This window comes from Blennius ocellaris (assembly GCF_963422515.1).
Source record: "Blennius ocellaris genome assembly, chromosome: 17".
Taxonomy (NCBI): Eukaryota; Metazoa; Chordata; class Actinopteri; order Blenniiformes; family Blenniidae; genus Blennius; species Blennius ocellaris.
In genome coordinates this window covers 13,317,627-13,334,622 of record NC_137666.1, presented here as the reverse complement: position 1 = coordinate 13,334,622, position 16,996 = coordinate 13,317,627, and the positions used below count along the sequence as shown (strand labels likewise).

Below are 16,996 nucleotides of genomic sequence, written 5' to 3'. Positions count from 1 at the left end.
TTTCCAAGCCGTGAAAGAGATCCGCATACACTGGAACCAGAGATTGGGGGGGTTTGAATAAAAAAACATCATGTGGCTCTCTTGCTTGACTCACATTGGGGGAATGTAGGGAGTAATGGTGGTGGTGGATAGGAGGGGTCGGGGGCGTAGATATTGAACCCCTGAGGGTGTATTCCACTCTGGGAAACTCAGCCCACTGAAAGGCTGGAGATCATTCTCGGGGTGGCGTGTACATGCCTTGCATACCATGGCCGTGACATGTTTGTGTGAGTGTGCGTATGTAAGTATGGTGTGTGTGTGTGTGTGTGTAAGAAAGAAAGAAAGAAAGAAAGAAAGAAAGAAAGAAAGAAAGAAAGAAAGAAAGAAAGAGGAAATCATAAATTCCACTTAATGAATTTCTGTGTAGATGACAAGCAGACAGAGCACCATTTTGTTAACACGGGTTCATCTTGGGGATAAACAAGGGCCTCGTTGATGGGAACGAGGGGATAATTTGGTTAGAGCTGCCAGAATTATGTGGAACGGCTTTAAAAGAGGCAGCTGGCATATAAAAAATGTGCGTTCCAAACAAAGAAAGACATCCACTGGCTCCCACAGCTCAGGGTAATACGTATGACCTCTGACCTTGTTGGATGGCGATAGAAGCCCGTCAGCGTTGGGCTCCCACAAAGTTATAGAAAAAAAAGAAAAAAAATGCAGAGTCACAGTTTCTGTGATCGTGGGATTCACTGTTCTGGCCAAAGAGAAGTCATTGCCAAGTGACATCCCGATTCACTGTCTCCATGTGTCAGGAACAAAGCAGCACCAGTCCCACATCAGAAGTCTCAGCTGGGCGCAGCACGTTACGCAACCAGTTTACTCTTGGAAAGCCGACGCTGTCACTCAAGATCCAGAGGAGGCCATTTAAAATTCCTCACGGCTCCAGAGATGTGCTGCTCCCCTCAGAAAGTGCCATGGCGAACATTGTCTGAGGCCCATAACACAAGAATCGCTGAGAGAGGCAAACAAAGTTGCCTTCAAGTTGAAAAGAGGCAGACCCAACAAACTGCACGTTTGACCTTTTTGACCCATAATGTGAACCCACCTCCGGCAACGCTTCCATTGAGGACGTTAGACAGTTTACCGATAATCAAGAAGATAACCTGATGTTTATCAAGTTGCAGACGTAAATCCATCCGACTCCCGATTGATCCTCCGACCATTAATAAGGCTTTATGTTGGTTCATTTCTAGCAGGTTCGGTGTGATTGAAGTGAACTCTGGAACATTGAACGGTGCAAGGGGAGTGGTCGTGTGTTTTGATGGTGAGCGCGCTGCCCTCACAGTGGCAATAGTTCAGAAAAGTTGTGTTTACCCCGTTTACACAAAGATGGGAGTCAGAGCATTTTCAAAAAGGTGCTTTCTCAGCGGCCCAGGCTAACAGACACCCAACACAAAAGTTTGGAATGTGATAAGGCGAACATGGAGAATAGAGGAAAAGGAACAATGTGGAATCCTACCACAGTAAAAGCCTGCGGGTTCAAACCACAACCTTTTGCTGTGACATACCACGGTGTCATACATTCTCAGGCTTGTAGCAGGTGTAAGTATGAGGAGTTGCCGCAGCAATTTGCAGTGACTTACCGGTACCCTAAACTTTGCCAGTTTTGGTTTTGGATGAACTTTCTGTTGCAATTTAAACCAGGATTCCTCACAGGAGTCGAGGTCGAGACTTAACTGAGTGCACAACCTGGAGTTGCAGTTGGTGAAAGTGCAATGACAAGACCACAAAAAAATACATTCAATCAGGCCAAATTGTAGGGGAGGTCAGTGATGATTTGTGGAATAATATATTTAATATAGAAGTCTGATATGACACTTGTTTAAATCATTTGATCAGATGTTACACTATCATTATAAACAGAAAAACTACTGAACTAAAGTGTGTTTTTCTGCCTTGTTCAGGACCTATTTACAACTTTTAATTATTCATTTTTGAAAACAAACATTTCCTGTCATCAGTGTATCTAATTGACATGTAACAATAAAACAAAGCATTCATTTTAAGTCGTCAAACAAAGTCTAAAAGTGTCCATAGTCTTGCAAGACATCTGAAAGAGTGGAAAAAGTCTTGCTGATGGTTTGTGGCTGACTGTGGCAGATTGAGAGGGGGGGGTAGATTGAGGGGGGGTGGGCAGAAGAAGGCCCATCCCCCCTCGGCTGCAGATTGGACCAGGCCCGGCTGTCACGCCCAGGGGAGGAGACTCTGGTCGATTTTGAGGCGCGGTTGAAATACTCACAGTCTTCTCCCTGACATCCTTTAATTTGAGCTCAGCCGCCGTGGGGTTCACACGCAGACAACAAAAAGGGGGTCTTCTCAAACCTCAAGCTTAAAGGGAGCAGGACATCCACACGGATTTTTTTTTTCTCTCCCCCCCCCAAATATCTTTTTTTTTTGGGGAGCTTGACTCTCATCCATCCCAGTGCTGGATTTTTAAATCCCCAATACCTTAACAACTCCTGGAGGTTTTTTTCCCTTCCTTTTTCTTATTTTTTTTGTTCACATCCCCCTGAAAGGAAAGAGAAAATGGGAGCCCAGTTGTCCAAGGGTGGAGTAGCTGTTGAGGGCAAAGCCGCCGCCGCCGCCGCCGACCCTGCAGCTGCCAAAGCCAACGGCCAGGTGAGTTAGAAATAAAGAATTTAATATATAACGGGCCTGGTCAGCGGGGAGCCACATGGCACCCAACGCCCACTGCCAAGCCTGGTTCCATGGGGGGGGGGGGGGGGGGGGGGGGGGGGGCATGAGCATCGCGCAGGAGAGCTTGAAAAAAAACTTTGATCAAAACTGATTTTACAAATTTAAAAAAAGAAGAAAAAAAATGTTGCATGTATGTTAGAACACGTGAATTAATCCAGAGACCTCCGGCAGGCGGCCGTCGTCCCCGCTCACTGCGCGCCCCAGACCTGCCTTTGTTAAATGCGTGCGCTTTGGCCCCTCGGGGGCGATTTATCCCCGCGTTCACCCGCTTCTAAAACACCAGTTTGGGGTAGAAATGTGCGTTTGGACAACGATTTCTGTCATGAGTTGGACGGACGGAGGCGCTCGACGTCGAACAAAAGACGCGAGCGGTGCGAGGGATGCAAATGCGCTCCGCTGGAGGCGCATTCTGCGGAGCTGCGAACAAAAGCGCGCACAGGCGCCAGCTCAGATCCCCCGATTCTCCCCGGCACTTTCACACCGCACACACGTTACTGTCTCACACTCAAGCTATTTTGACAATCTAAGTTTGTAGAAATGATTGATGGGCAGATTTTTCTTTCCCCCCTCCCCAATGTGGGTTCCTCCTAATTTGGGAGAGAATTCGAGTCTTGAGAGTCCAGATTACAATCCGTGTGATGGCCGTTCAGACGTGACGATGAACTTGTGTTTTAAAACTTTAATTGGTGTATGACTGTGGCTGGATGTGGCTTTTAGATGTGTGTGTGTGTGTGTGTGTGTCTGGTACGTGCTGTCTACGCCAGGCTCAGCAGACAGTGTTAGATGGGAGCTGCAGCTCCCTGGATGGGAGCAGAAAGCAGGTTTCACGGGGATTCCTTTGTTCCTCCACTGGCTGACCGTGTTCATGTTTTGACGGAGCAATACTGCCCCCCTGTGTCGGCTTGGAGTCACGCAGCCAGCTGTTGAACCCCCCCCTCCCCTTCCTATGAACTGCTGTCAGGGCAAACAGCTTTCCTGAAGTCTGACACATATTACTAATGATGTTACGACTGGCGCAGACTGCAGCTTTGGTTTCTCTGATTGAGTGCGCGAATCAGGAGTCTCTGTCGTGATTATGATTCAGTACGATAATCATTCATGTGGCATCTCTTTCTGCAGGAGAACGGTCACGTCAAAACCAACGGCGACGTCTCGGCCAAGCCCGACGGCGAGGTCGCCGCCGCCGACGGGAACGGGACAGCCGAACCCGCCAAGGAGGGCGAGCCCAGCACCGGGGACGCCATCGAGCCGGCCCCAGCCGCCGAGGGCGAGGCGGCGAAGGCCGAGGGCGAGGCCGCCAAGGAGGGCAAGAAGAAGAAGAAGTTCTCCCTGAAGAACTCCTTCAAGTTCAAGGGCATCTCGCTGAAGAAGAGCAAGAAGAGCAGCGAGGAGGGTAAGGAGGAGGCCACGTCCCCCACGGCCGAGGACAAGCCGGAGGAGAACGGCCACGCGGCCAAAGAAACCAAAGAAGAGGAGACACCGGCCACCGAGGCCAAAGAGGGCGAGGAGGCTGCCGCCGCCCCCGCCGCCGCACCTGAAGGCGAGGCCAAGGCGGCGGAAGAGGCCCCAGCGACGGAGGCCGCCCCGGCCGAGGAGCCTGCAGCCGCCGCCGCCGCCGCCCCCGCTGCTGAGGGCACGACACCCGCAGCCTCCGAAGGCGAGGCCAAGGCAGAGTGACTGCACCCCGCCACGGCACCCGAACTGATTTTGCAAGATTAAAATATATAAATATATATATGAGAGACTTGTGCCACGTTCTTAAAGTTATAAACAAAACTACAAAAGAAGACAAAGGATATATCACGTTTGCTGATTCAACCACCAGTTCACTGCCTTTTATTAGTTCTTCGACAGACGGAATCTCACCGGGCCCCTCTCATGATGAAAGCGTCGGCTTGTCTCGCCCCCCCCCCCCCCCCCCCCCCCCCCCCCCCCATGGTACACACAGGGACTGGCGTGTGGCGAAGGTAATGGATTGGATGTGGAGCGAATCAGGAATACAGACTTATTTTCCCAATTCATGGAGAAGCATCCTTTTTGAAACAGCGTGGCAGCCCTATAACATCTTCTTCTTTTATTTTTCTTTCTCATCTCTTTTGGGATCTAAAAATTTGTCAGCGTTGCAGAGCGGGGTGGACCGACTCCTTCACTCGAACTGACTGTTATACGGACACATAAATCTTTGAAACGATCGTATTAATTTTTAGAATTCTACATTCCTATGTTTTACCCCCAAATTTTAAGTATTTTGTCATGTATAGAAAAGAGAAAAGAAAACAGGAGGGGAAGTGGAAAAGGAGCTATGTCTTTGTTCGTGCATTTTGATTCTTTCTCTGGCTAAAACCACATTCGAGCTTCTTGAGTATTGCAGTGTTCACATTTCAGAGTTTATGACGCGAAAGGGGTTGGGATTATGTACAAAATGTGAGCTTTTTCAATCTGCAAACTTGTCTCTGTAAATATGTTTTGGCCAATATTTTTTGGTTCTCTTTATTTTGCTATCGTTTGAAGATGTTAATGGTTTTATTGTAACTTTTAATAAGGGTAAATAAATGTTCGATCCCCTCTTTCTTGTCTTCTGCCTTGTGATTGACAGCAGCACACATGCCACACTCATACCGCACCACACTGCTTTGGTCTATAGTGAAGTCAGAGCTGGAAACAACACATAGCTACAGGGTGAAATATTCAAATTAGAAAAGACTTGAGTTGGGCAGAAAAAGGAGGAAGCAACAGCTCTTAGTGTGAGACAGTTACAGAAAATTATTTGTCAAAGCATTACTATAAACAATCAGGATATCAACATAACACAATTCTTTGGTCCAGGGCTGATTTGCCATGCGTTTGCTTAGTTTTCATTTGTTGGTCTTTGCCGCCATCTCGTGGTCAAAAGTTAATACTGCACGTTATATGTTTGGCGTTTTTTACGGTTTGTAAAGACTGGACAAGCTTCCACAGAGACACTGTGCCACGAAACATGTCGATGATTATAGACTGAAACATTCATCCTCAATCAAGCTACATAGATGTATTTTTTTGGGGCTCTGTAACCCACTGAAAATAAGGAGGTGACCACTTCCAGGTCACAAACCTCAAGCTGACAACTACTGGCCTATTGGTTAAGTGCTCCGTAGGTGTTGGTTTGAATCCCATCATCGTTGGACTGTTTTAATCAGTCAGTTAATCGAGGTACAGCTATCCCTCGGGGCATTCCTGCTCCTCAAGTCCAGTATGTTTTCAATGTTCCCATCTTCCAACACACCTGAATTTAATCACTGTATCACGATGAAGCTCTGCTTAAAGCCTGATAATTAATCATTACAATGAGGCAGGTTGTTGTGAAAACACATTGAAAACATGCAGGAATGCCGCCCTTGAGGACCACGGACTGATGATTTGTCTATTGTGTACCTTGTCCTTGCCCATAGTTTGCTGGGATCGGATCCAGCAGATAGTTGGATGGACTCTGTTACATCCACCTCCTTCCTTTACACTTTTCTCATCAGCAATATCAAATAGCTTTGGGCAAGGGGGCTGATGAAGTTTTTTTTTTTTTTTTTTTTAATGTCCCATCTAAATGATCAGTCATCAGGGAGGAGGGCACAGGAGGTAAAATAATTTCAGTTCGGACGGCCACCCAAAAGTCATCAAAATGAAGGCTGTTATATTACTGACACCATGACGTGGAAAGAAAAGATTGAATTGATCAGAGAGCACCTTGATTCCTTTCTCTTTGGCAAAAATGAGTTTCATTTTTGGAAAAAAAAAGAATGTATGTATATGACTTCTTCATTTCCCAGAAGATTTTGACCACAGCAAGTCTAAATGGTGTTGATTCTCAGGTGACGTGAGCTGATGTATTGAGTTCTTTCATTTTAAAGGCAGATGGTTAGCATGACCTCAAGCAGACCAATGCGATATAGTAACAACAAAAACAAAAGAGACACACAACTCACCCTGTAATGATGCCTTCCTGATGATACTGCCCAGTGTGAGGGATGAATCATATCCTCCACGAATCCTTTCTGCTTGAACCTATGATCAAATGAATCATCCAATCAGGTAAACTCAGCAAAATCTCTCCTCCAAATATTGTTACAGTGTTAATTAGTATACTATGGTGATTCCATGCACCACATTTATCACCACACTAAGATGCACAATTACCAAAAAGGAGCTCCAAATAACCACAAAAAGCTTCATTAAAGCATGAAGGGAACACAAAAATAAATAAATAATGATAGAAATGAACACAGAAGTGTTAACATGTCTACAAAGGTGCATGTCTTAAACTAAACTGAATTTTCTATTACTTTATTGGTGGATATGAAATGTTTAAAATATTTAAACCTAATACTTACAGTAGTATTAGTAATCTTAGCAAACAGTATGTGGTGCATCGTTCCATAAGACGTGTAAGAAACAGGATTGCAGTTGGGTACATTGGAGGTAGTTTTTTTTTTCTTAAGACACCACAGTAAGACTGACCTGTAAATGCTGCTAAACTATAATTTTGCCATCTTTAAATAATAAAGGGATTTCTTTAACCTGAACTTTCAAAAAACGTTAATTCAGTGAAACAATGAGCGGCACACACACGTTACCTTTTATAGGTACGTCATAGATAATGAATAGGCTTTTCTTTATAGGCAGTTCAAGTCTTGTTACAGGCCCATTATAAGCAATTGCATAGTCTCTTTAAAGTTTGCCTCATGATCCTATTACATGCTCTTTAAAAGTGCTTTAGGAGTCCTTCATAGACATTTCACAGGCTCTTGATAGGTCCTTTATAGACATTTAATAGGCTTATTTTAGGGACCTAATAGGGACATTACAGGCTTTTAATAGCCTTTTTATGCATTTTATAAGTACTTTATGGGGTCTTTGAAAGTGCTTCATCAGCACTTTATCGGTGCTTATCGGAACTTTATATTGGCTTCACAAGCTTTTTATGAGCTATCGGCTCATTATATGCATTTTAGACACTACATTCCCGTCATAGGCACTTCGCAACAGCAGTCCGTCACATTCATATGCACTCATCTTCATAACTATGGGTCATTTAGAGCCACCACTGACCATGTTTTTGGCCTGTGTGTGAGAAAAGCCCCATGTGCACAGGGAGAACATGCAAACTGTACTCATAAAGGCTGGGTTGGAACTCGTACTGATGCCCTTCTTGCTATGGGGTGAGAGTGTTAAATTATAGTGTATCATGTACCATAGACCTCCAAAAGAGAAGGAAAATGTCCAGATGGTAAATTGCAGCCTAATTTAAAACACACAGTTCTATCAGTAATATAATGTATTAGTGAACCTTTCCTAAGACTGATGCTGCTTCATAAATTAGTCACATAAAATCACAGCCATTTTATTGCTTCACATTTTTATTTAAACCCAGAAAGACTTTATTTCTCACTCTTTGTCCTCAATTGTGAATATCTGATGGAATATTTCAAAGAGGTGGTTGGTGTACAGTTTCCTCTCCTCTTTTTTCTGGCAGGCTGCTGTAGGTTTTGGTCCAATAGTCCACATAGAAAGATCTCAAGTCGTAGCTGCAGGGGAAAAACAAATCAGTCAATAGGTTTTATCATGGCTCGGTTGGTAGAGATGTTGTCTCCAATTTGGAAGGTTGCAGGTTTAATTCCCATCTCTGCCTGCCTACATGTTGAAGTGTCCTTGTGCACTGAGCCCCAATGGAGTGAATGAATAATGCAATGTAAAGCATCTTTGGGTGTCTTGAAAAGCACTATATAAAACCTATGCATTTTTATTATCTCCGTGTGCGTGTGTGTGTGCGTGTGCGTGTGCGTGTGTGTGTTTCACACCTTGCCAAATGGTAAAACGACTGTTAGGTTATGGTTGATTCAGAGGAGAGATGCTCAGAGCAGGGAACATCAGTGGAGTCAGACTTGAGACGAACACAATACCTGACAGACGACTTGGTCATTTTGTGGTTGATGTTCATGTAGGGATGGTGATATTTGGTGAACGCGGGCCAAGCGACCGGGACTTTGTTGTTACCATTGTTAGGATCACTGGAGAGGGAAAGAGTCCACGTTTATAACAAACACAGCAGTGTAATTACTGTATATCAATCCAGTTCTATTATATCTGTTTTTACTATCTAATATTACTCCAAAAATGATTGAATAATAAATAATCCGTTTTTTTGCGCAGGGCATAAGTGAACCTTTCTCTCTTTCTTGCTTGTTTCCAAACTGGTTGTAACTCATTTAAACCAGTTCAGATCAGAGGTGACCTTACTTCATAACCTGTCTCAGTAGTGACCTTGTTTAACCTGGGGAGCAGTGAAGTCCAGTCGAGAGCTTTGTACATACAGGCTTGGTCTGTCTCAAGTAGACCTTATTGGTTGGGTGTGGAGTGCATGCTGGGAGTTTACCCGGTCCGGGCGAAGTTGGTCCAGTAGGCGATCATGTACCCGGCCAGATCCCGGTGTCGGGGAAAGTAGACCAGCGGCGTGGAGAACGGCTTTCCAAACAGGTACTGCAGGTCCTCGGCGTGCTCTGCTTCCACCCAGCGAGGGAATCCTGGGATACGAGTCTTCATGTTGAACAAGTACGAGTAGGTACGGGCGCCACTGAGGGACACACAGCACACAATAGGGCTCAGGTTTGAGACGGGCACCAACCGCGACGGAGGCGTTAATTAGTCCGTCCATCCATAGATGCATTAGGCCATCCAAACCCTAAAAAAAAAAGAATGACTATATTTTACAGATTGGAAATAGCCCTAGGATATAAGTTGCATACGTCAGAAAATGTGCTGTGAGGAGATAAAGAACACGTGTCACACTGGTGTCCTCTTTATCACTGGGCTCGCTGCAGTGAGATCCTTCATCACACTTGAAAGCCGGGTAAATCTGAGCAGTCGGAGCTGACCTGGCGTTGTTGGCGTGCAGCTGGAGGGCGATCTGAGTCGGGACGAGAAAGAGGAAGTCTGTCTCGATGTCGGCCACTGTCTTCTTCACCACGTCCTTTTCTGGAGCGGAGCCCCAGTGGGAAGTGTAGGCGTTGAAGGCTGAGGCGGCGGCGGCGGCTCCTTTATCTTTGGTCAGACCTGTCAGGAGACCCTTCACCTGCTCTCTGAGAGCCAAACACAACATTACAACCTTACAAAGTGCTCAGGTCCACCGTGGTGTTTCATGTAATTAAAATGTTTTATTTGTTCCACTTGACTGATTCACGTATTAAATTCATATGAAGTTGAAAAAAGTATTGGGAAGAAGGTGTTCTAAAATCTGGATCCGTGGACTAATGACATTGAGGAGCAGCAACAAAAACAACAGATTAACTATCAACACGCAAACAGAACTTAGGGAAGCGAACTGCTACAAGCTAATAATATGACTTAAATTATTATTGACAGCGGACACACTTCACGTTGCTGGCAGGAGGACTGAGTTGTTCAGGATTAATGAGACATTTCTCCATTAAATATGAGTTTAGTCAAATACTAACAGAGCCGCTCTGCAGCAAAAGCCTCGGATAATGGGATAGTAGAAAAGGAAACCAAAGGCTCATTAGGTGATGAGGGGAGTTGAAGGCAGTGGTGTCCTGACTCTAATTGGTTTACTTGATGTTGTGCCTAAAAAATGCTATTGGATAATTAATCAAATGCATTCAAAGGGTATTTGTATACCAGTTGGTAAATTAGTCAAAGTTATTATTATCATTAGACATGCACAAGACTGGAGATTATTACAACAGAGCCTAAAGGCCAAAAAAAACACAGGGCCCAGGATCAAGCTGTGTGGAACTCCAAGCCGCCGGCAGGGTAGAATGTGAACATGTTATTTCACGACTTACATACTGGTGGCGTTCCTCATGTTAATGGAAGGAACATCAACCCCGGCAAAGATGTGTCCGTCCATGCTGTTGACCCCGGCGAGGTAATCGAACTGAGCAGCGTTGTGGAACAGGCGACTGGGCTCATCCGGGACAAAATCTCCATCAATAACCGGAGCAAGCTCCAACAGATCCATAACCACACCTGCAAAGAGGCGAGGCCGTTTTAATGGTCTAATTAAAAATCTTCACTGATGGTTTCTAATATTTTTATTTTATTTATTTTATTTAATGTCATTATCATCAAATATTGTATTTAATTCCCCCCCCCAGTGGTTTTCACCTTTTCCTAGGAGGAGCAGCACGTCGATCTTTCCCGCCATGGTGAGACCGATCGGGTCACTCATCTTCAGACAAGCAATCATGTCGTCCTCATTACTTCTCCAGCAGCCCACTTTACGTGCAATCTGCAGAAACATCAGAGAGAATGAAACTGTATCACTCTCAGGTTTTTTGTTGTTGGTTTTTTTTTTCATTTTTCTTGAAGCTGAAAGGATCAGAGGAGATGATTTGAGAGTTCGAGTACCTTTTTGGTCAGAGCCATGGGGTTCTTCTGCAGAGCCCAGGGACTGAGGGCCACGCCACACTGAGTGATCGCCCTGCGGAATAATCCTTTACTATATGGAGACAACATCTAGGAGACAGATTAGAGAACAACATGGTTAGATCGTCAAGGTTTTTTGAATCTCTCACCAAAAACTAGTCTGTCATAGAGACAACCAACAACTAATACAAATTTAAATGAGCTTTCATAGCATCTATTGTACAACTAAAAGCAGCGACTGAAATTTACAACAAACTGTAACAGTGAACTGTCAACAGAGATAGACGAAATGAAAGATAATCCAATATCATAGGTAAAAATTATAATTAACAGGTAAAGGGAAGGAAGTGGAAATAAGTTTACAGGTTGATAATTTATGTTCTAGTACATGCTTAAAAATCTCTTAATATGAACAAAGAATTCCCATTTATCTCATCTGTACTATATTAGAGTGGGTAATTATCATGAAAATCTTGTAATTGGATTTGTAAAGAACAGAGGCCTTTTTTTTAAACAAAAACTTTGGAGTGAGAGATCAATGAGACTTTCCCAGAGGTTAACTTTACAAGTTCCCTGCTGCTGGGACACACATTGTAATATGTATTATGTGTGGGATTAGTGGGACGGCTTGTGTATATGGACAGGTGGATTGATAATCTGCGAGAAGTTAATATGGTAAACCGTTGCGATGGGCTTTCAGAACGGCCTCCGACCTGGTAGCTGACACTGGCGGCTCCAGCTGACTGGCCGAAGATGGTGATGTTGTAAGGGCTGCCTCCGAATGCCTCAATGTTCCTACGGATCCAGGAGATGGCAGCATGTTGGTCCCACAGACCGTAGTTACCTGAGATGGACAGCAGTAGCGTGGATGTTAGTGGTAACGTCCATACCCAGTACCATTAGTGTCCGTAGTACTAATTGTTCTTCTATAAACAGAAATAACTGTAATGGTAGTTTTTCTTGTTCTCGTTATATAAACAACAGTGCTATTATTCCATAAACTGTCAGTGTGGTAGTAGCAGTACAAGTAGAGGTATTAGTATAAATAGTAGTAGTACTTGTTAGTGGTAGACGTAATAGTCATAGTGTAGAAGTGGGAGCAGGAGTGGTATGATATTTTGTGTTGTGTCATCATTGCTGGTTGTTGTTTTTGCTACTGTCGTTGTATAAACAGTATTTGGTGTTGCTGTTTTCATGTTGTTATTGTCATTGCTCAGACCTGGCATTCGGGAGTCTCCAGTGCTCAGGAAGCCCATCGTGCCGACTCGGTAGTTGACGGTAACCACGATGACTTTGCCCCTGTCGGCCATCTCTTTGCCGTCGTACAGCGAGTCCCCGAGTATCGCCACATCGTTGGATGCCCCGAGCAGGAATGCGCCACCAAACAGGTACACCATCACTGGGAGGCCGGAGGACACTGGGGATGGACAGAGAAGATGAAGAATACGTCTCCAGTACCTGCAACATCCACCAGATGCTGCTGTGATCACACTCCACGCTGCACTTACTTTAAGTGTTTGCATGAATGTGTGTGTGTGTGTGTGTGTGTGTGTGTGTGTGTGTGTGTGTGTGTGTGTGTGTGTGTGTGTGTGTGTGTGTGTGTGTGTGTGTGTGTGTGTGTGTGTGTGTGTGTGTGCTATCTACCTGACCGTCCCTGTGGAACAAAGATGTTCAGGTAGAGACAGTCTTCGCTCCCCTGGGTTTTTGTCTGCAGCAATGTCACCTGTAGGCAGCGATCTCTGTACTTTGTCGCCTGCAGGACCCCTGAAACAAACCACAATTTATTACTTCACCAAAAGCACTATTGACGAGTTACACTTTTTTTATCGGTTCAGTGTGTTTTCATTTTCAAAACCACCCCAAGTCAGTGACGTCAGTTTCCTGGGATACCGTTGTACGTCATCAGATGAACTCACCGCTCCATCCAGGGTGAGGTTTAGGTTTCTCCCACTTTCCCGGCACGTCAGCAAAGGGGATGCCTTTGAAGACTTCCACGGTCCTGAATAAACCCATCCGGTAACTCTTCCCCTCCACCTTCCCACCCTCCGTCTGCACCACATCCAGCTGCACACAAGACACAAAAACAACACATTTACAACGACTCAGATACACCAGCTATATACTCTCCACTTTAGGGTTGAGGTTTTAATAGTTTTCACATTAAGGTTGCCGCTCTGTCCATCATACCCGGAGGCAGCACTAATTCTGGATCCGTGGTCAATGACGATGGTTTGTTGATGATTTTCATTAGTGTTCAAAGACAGTGATTGTCAAAAGTTACTTCAACTACAGAATCCTGCCCGTTTTGAATGCAGTGCTCCCCGAGAACCTGAAGATCAGCACAGTCCAGTCTTGGTTTTCAGTCGTGTCCTGTGCTTACAAAATGTTCTCAGGATTCCCAGTCCATTGGGTTTCTTGTAGTTTCTTGTAGTTTCTGGCTCACTCTCTTTCCTCTTTTCTGTGTTTTGTTGGAGTCTGTTCTTTGCTCTTAAAGGACAAATCAGCTTAATGTACAGCAGTAAGGAACAAAATCAAACTCACCTTTGCTGCATTGGTAAAATTCAGGCAAAAGCCAAACAGAACCAAGAACAGCATCGTGCTCATCTTGCCTTCTGCCTTCTGCTGTAAAACTCCCTGCATTTTATATGCAAACCTTATCCAATACCTTATCTCCACCACCTGCTGCTGAAATCCTTTAAAGGGGCAAGGCAATGTGTGAAAAACACACAAAAAGGGAAATGCTACAACCTGTCAAGGATAGCCTGTTCCTACCTGTTGGTCCTATGTTTATCTCTCCTATATAAATAAATCGTTACAATGGTTTATCACTGTCCTGCTGTTATTTTTTTCCACTTCAGGCTGCAGTGTCATTAAAAAAAGTAACCCACGTGTTGAGAAAGTCAGTGTGACCCCTGGCTCAGTGAGCCGATCCATGGAAATACCAATTCTTAGTTCCACTAAGTATAAGTTATCATACTGTAGTGAATGTTTGGGGATATCAGCAACGTGTGAATGTACACACCTGTTGTTCATACAAACACACAGTGAGGGCACTACGGGCACTGAGAAACACTACCTTCCTCTAATTCCCTCCGTCCTGCAAGAGCATATGACAGAAAGCTGGCGATTGTCTCATTCATTTTCCATAACGTAAGGGGTCGTGGGGCACTAGAGTCAATCCCAGGGCAAAAACAGGCTCCAATCTAGTAGAATTATAACCAGGGAATTTCAAATTCACACTTACTGGAAAACGTATCAACAAACCTTGCATGCTGTTGGACGGTGGGGGGAAAAATGTGAACGTGAGCTCTGTACAATTGAGACCGAGTCTCAAAAGTATTGAATGCAATTGTTACCTGAGATTTATGACATAATTTATGTTGAAACTTGAAACAAAGAAGCAAGAATTAGATAAGTTCAGTGGTAGACAAGTGACGGATGGATCTATATGAGATTATTATTTATTCTGATGTTGCTGTTTCGAATCCCATCCTCACTGACTCCCTGTAATGATATTCAACAAATGAGACAAATAAAATACACCCCCAAAAAGCAAAAGATATTCATCAGATCTGTACAAACTGCCGAAAGATGTGAAATTCGATTTTACAGAAGAGTGGCAGACTTGTCCAGAACTGACTTGTGTTCACATTGATGGACTTACGTCATGTAGAAATGGTACTGGAAAGCCATGCCTTCTATATGGTGTGAAAAGGTTGCTGTGGATTCACACCAGACATAGACGACACTACGTTGACTTTTATCATAAAATAAACCTGTGACTCACCCATATCAAGGTCACGGTCACTCTGGGGTCGTGACCCTCAGCTTGAAAACCACATGTCAACAGTGCAAGTGGACGAGGTGGCCGAGTGGTTAAGGCGATGGACTGCTAATCCATTGTGCTCTGCACGCGTGGGTTCAAATCCCATCCTCGTCGATTACTATTATATATCCAAACAATCTCTCAGAATCAGATTGAACTCATGAAAAACACTGGATGAAAGGAGGAGCCATTTTATCCTGACCTTCCCACATACTGTAGCCACATGTTTTCAGTGGCACGTCAATCACACAGCAGACAATTCTAATTATTGTTAACTCTCATTAAACTCAGAAACGATTTTGTCATTCAGTTATGATGTGGTTCAACATTACTGAAATTGATGACACGGAAGTGAAATAAGCCCTTTAGACGACAGTCACGAATGCAGTCATGACATTTCCTTTGAGTGTTTTTGGGGAATCCCAAATACCTTCATACTTTACAGTCCGTTGAGTCCACGGTGAACACTGGACCAGGAAGCTCGAGGGTTTCTCCGCCTGTCGCCCTCAGCTGTCAAAGTTTCAGTCTCTGCTGGATTGTCCATCATTTTCTTGATTTTGATACTGTGTGTTAAATAAAACAATTTTACAATTACAGTGTTTCTACAAGCCATAGCGATGAATACACTTTTACATTGCCGCATGGTACTGGAAAGCCATGCCTTCTCCCTGAAAGTGGCGCCTAGCAGGCCTGGACTGACACAGACACAGACTGTTCTCAGAGCTCACGAGAGAAACTTTTAGACTGGCTGAAATTCAGGACCAAGGCAGGATTTAGGGCAATACACTTCGAATATGATAATCTTCGACCTCCAACTCCTTTGAGAAATTGTTGAAAAACTGTATAGAAGCATCTCTGTGAAAATCACATCTGAGGAAGCGGGAGGTTTTGCCACTGTTCCCAAGAAGATGAACAAGATCAGGCTCACATTAGGTGAACAAGGATGTCTCACAGATTATGTGGAAGAGTAATTATAACAGTGCATCAAGTAATTCACGATTCCAAACAGGTTTATGTTTGTATCGAGGTTAAAAGCTCCGAGCCAGCCAGGAGTCGAACCTAGAATGTGATCACTGATGGAATTATGTCATGTAGAAATGGAGCAAACCTTTGGGTTATGGCTCTGTGCTTCCAAACAGTGGAATTCATTCACTTTAAACCTGAAAGAATGTTATGTTTGTATAGGCTTTTGTTTAAAAGACACGAGCCAGCCAGGAGTCGAACCTAGAATCTTCTGATCCGTAGTCAGACGCGTTATCCATTGCGCCACTGGCCCGTTGATGAGTGTGAAAGTACACCTAATCGCACAGGTTACTTGGTCAGCAGGCTGAAAAATTGTTGTGATTTGAGACCGTTGAGTATGTGTGAACATCCCATTGGAGGAAACGGGAAGTTTTGCAATTGTTCACAACTTCATCTCTATAACATCACGCTCATGTGAGGCATTGAACAATGTCTTACAGATGATGTGGAGGAATAATTATAACAGCGCATTAAATGATGTGTGATTCCAAACAGAATGTATCGAGGTTAAAAGCAACGAGCCAGCCAGGAGTCAAACCTAGAATCTTCTGATCCGTAGTCAGACGCGTTATCCATTGCGCCACTGGCCCGTTAATGAGCATTAAAATACACCTCATCACACAGGTTACTTGGTCAGAAGGCTGAAAAATTGTTGTGATTTGAGACCGTTAAGTATGTGTGAACATCCCATTGGAGGAAACGGGAAGTTTTGCAATTGTTCACAACTTCATCTCTATAACATCACGCTCATGTGAGGCAGTGAACAATGTCTTACAGATGATGGGGAGCAGTAATTATAACAGTGCATTTAATGATGCGTGATTCCAAACAGGTTTATCTTTGTATAGTAACTGTATTGTATTGTAACTGAAGTTAAAAGCTACGAGCCAGCCAGGAGTCGAACCTAGAATCTTCTGATCCGTAGTCAGACGCGTTATCCATTGCGCCACTGGCCCTGTGACTTTAATACCTCATCTCAACCTCAACAGAGCCCATAAA

At 44.3% G+C, this 16,996-nt stretch overlaps 2 protein-coding genes across 2 annotated transcripts; one reads left to right on the top strand and one right to left on the bottom strand.

The window, feature by feature from the left end:
* The first annotated feature begins 2,318 nt into the window (after positions 1–2,318).
* On the top strand, positions 2,319–5,305 carry marcksl1a (MARCKS-like 1a). Its single transcript, XM_080512925.1, has 2 exons — positions 2,319–2,658; positions 3,856–5,305. The coding sequence occupies exons 1-2, from the start codon at positions 2,566–2,568 to the stop codon at positions 4,411–4,413; spliced, it is 651 nt and encodes a 216-aa protein (XP_080369051.1). The 5' UTR covers positions 2,319–2,565; the 3' UTR covers positions 4,414–5,305.
* Positions 5,306–8,191: 2,886 nt separating this feature from the next.
* On the bottom strand, positions 8,192–13,752 carry LOC308142297 (bile salt-activated lipase-like; the record flags this gene model as incomplete). Its single annotated transcript, XM_080512645.1, has 12 exons — positions 8,192–8,291; positions 8,667–8,774; positions 9,140–9,337; positions 9,639–9,842; positions 10,566–10,749; positions 10,888–11,011; positions 11,131–11,238; positions 11,862–11,992; positions 12,368–12,565; positions 12,793–12,912; positions 13,065–13,212; positions 13,690–13,752. 12 exons carry the CDS (start codon positions 13,750–13,752, stop codon positions 8,192–8,194), a joined length of 1,686 nt encoding a protein of 561 aa, XP_080368771.1.
* Between the last annotated feature and the right edge of the window lie 3,244 nt (positions 13,753–16,996).

Coding starts and splice junctions, on each gene's coding strand:
- marcksl1a (XM_080512925.1), top strand. CDS start 2,566: ATGGGAGCCCAGTTGTCCAAGGGTGGAGTAGCTGTTGAGGGCAAAGCC. Junction 2,659..3,855: donor CTGCCAAAGCCAACGGCCAG/GTGAGTTAGAAA, acceptor CTCTTTCTGCAG/GAGAACGGTCACGTCAAAAC.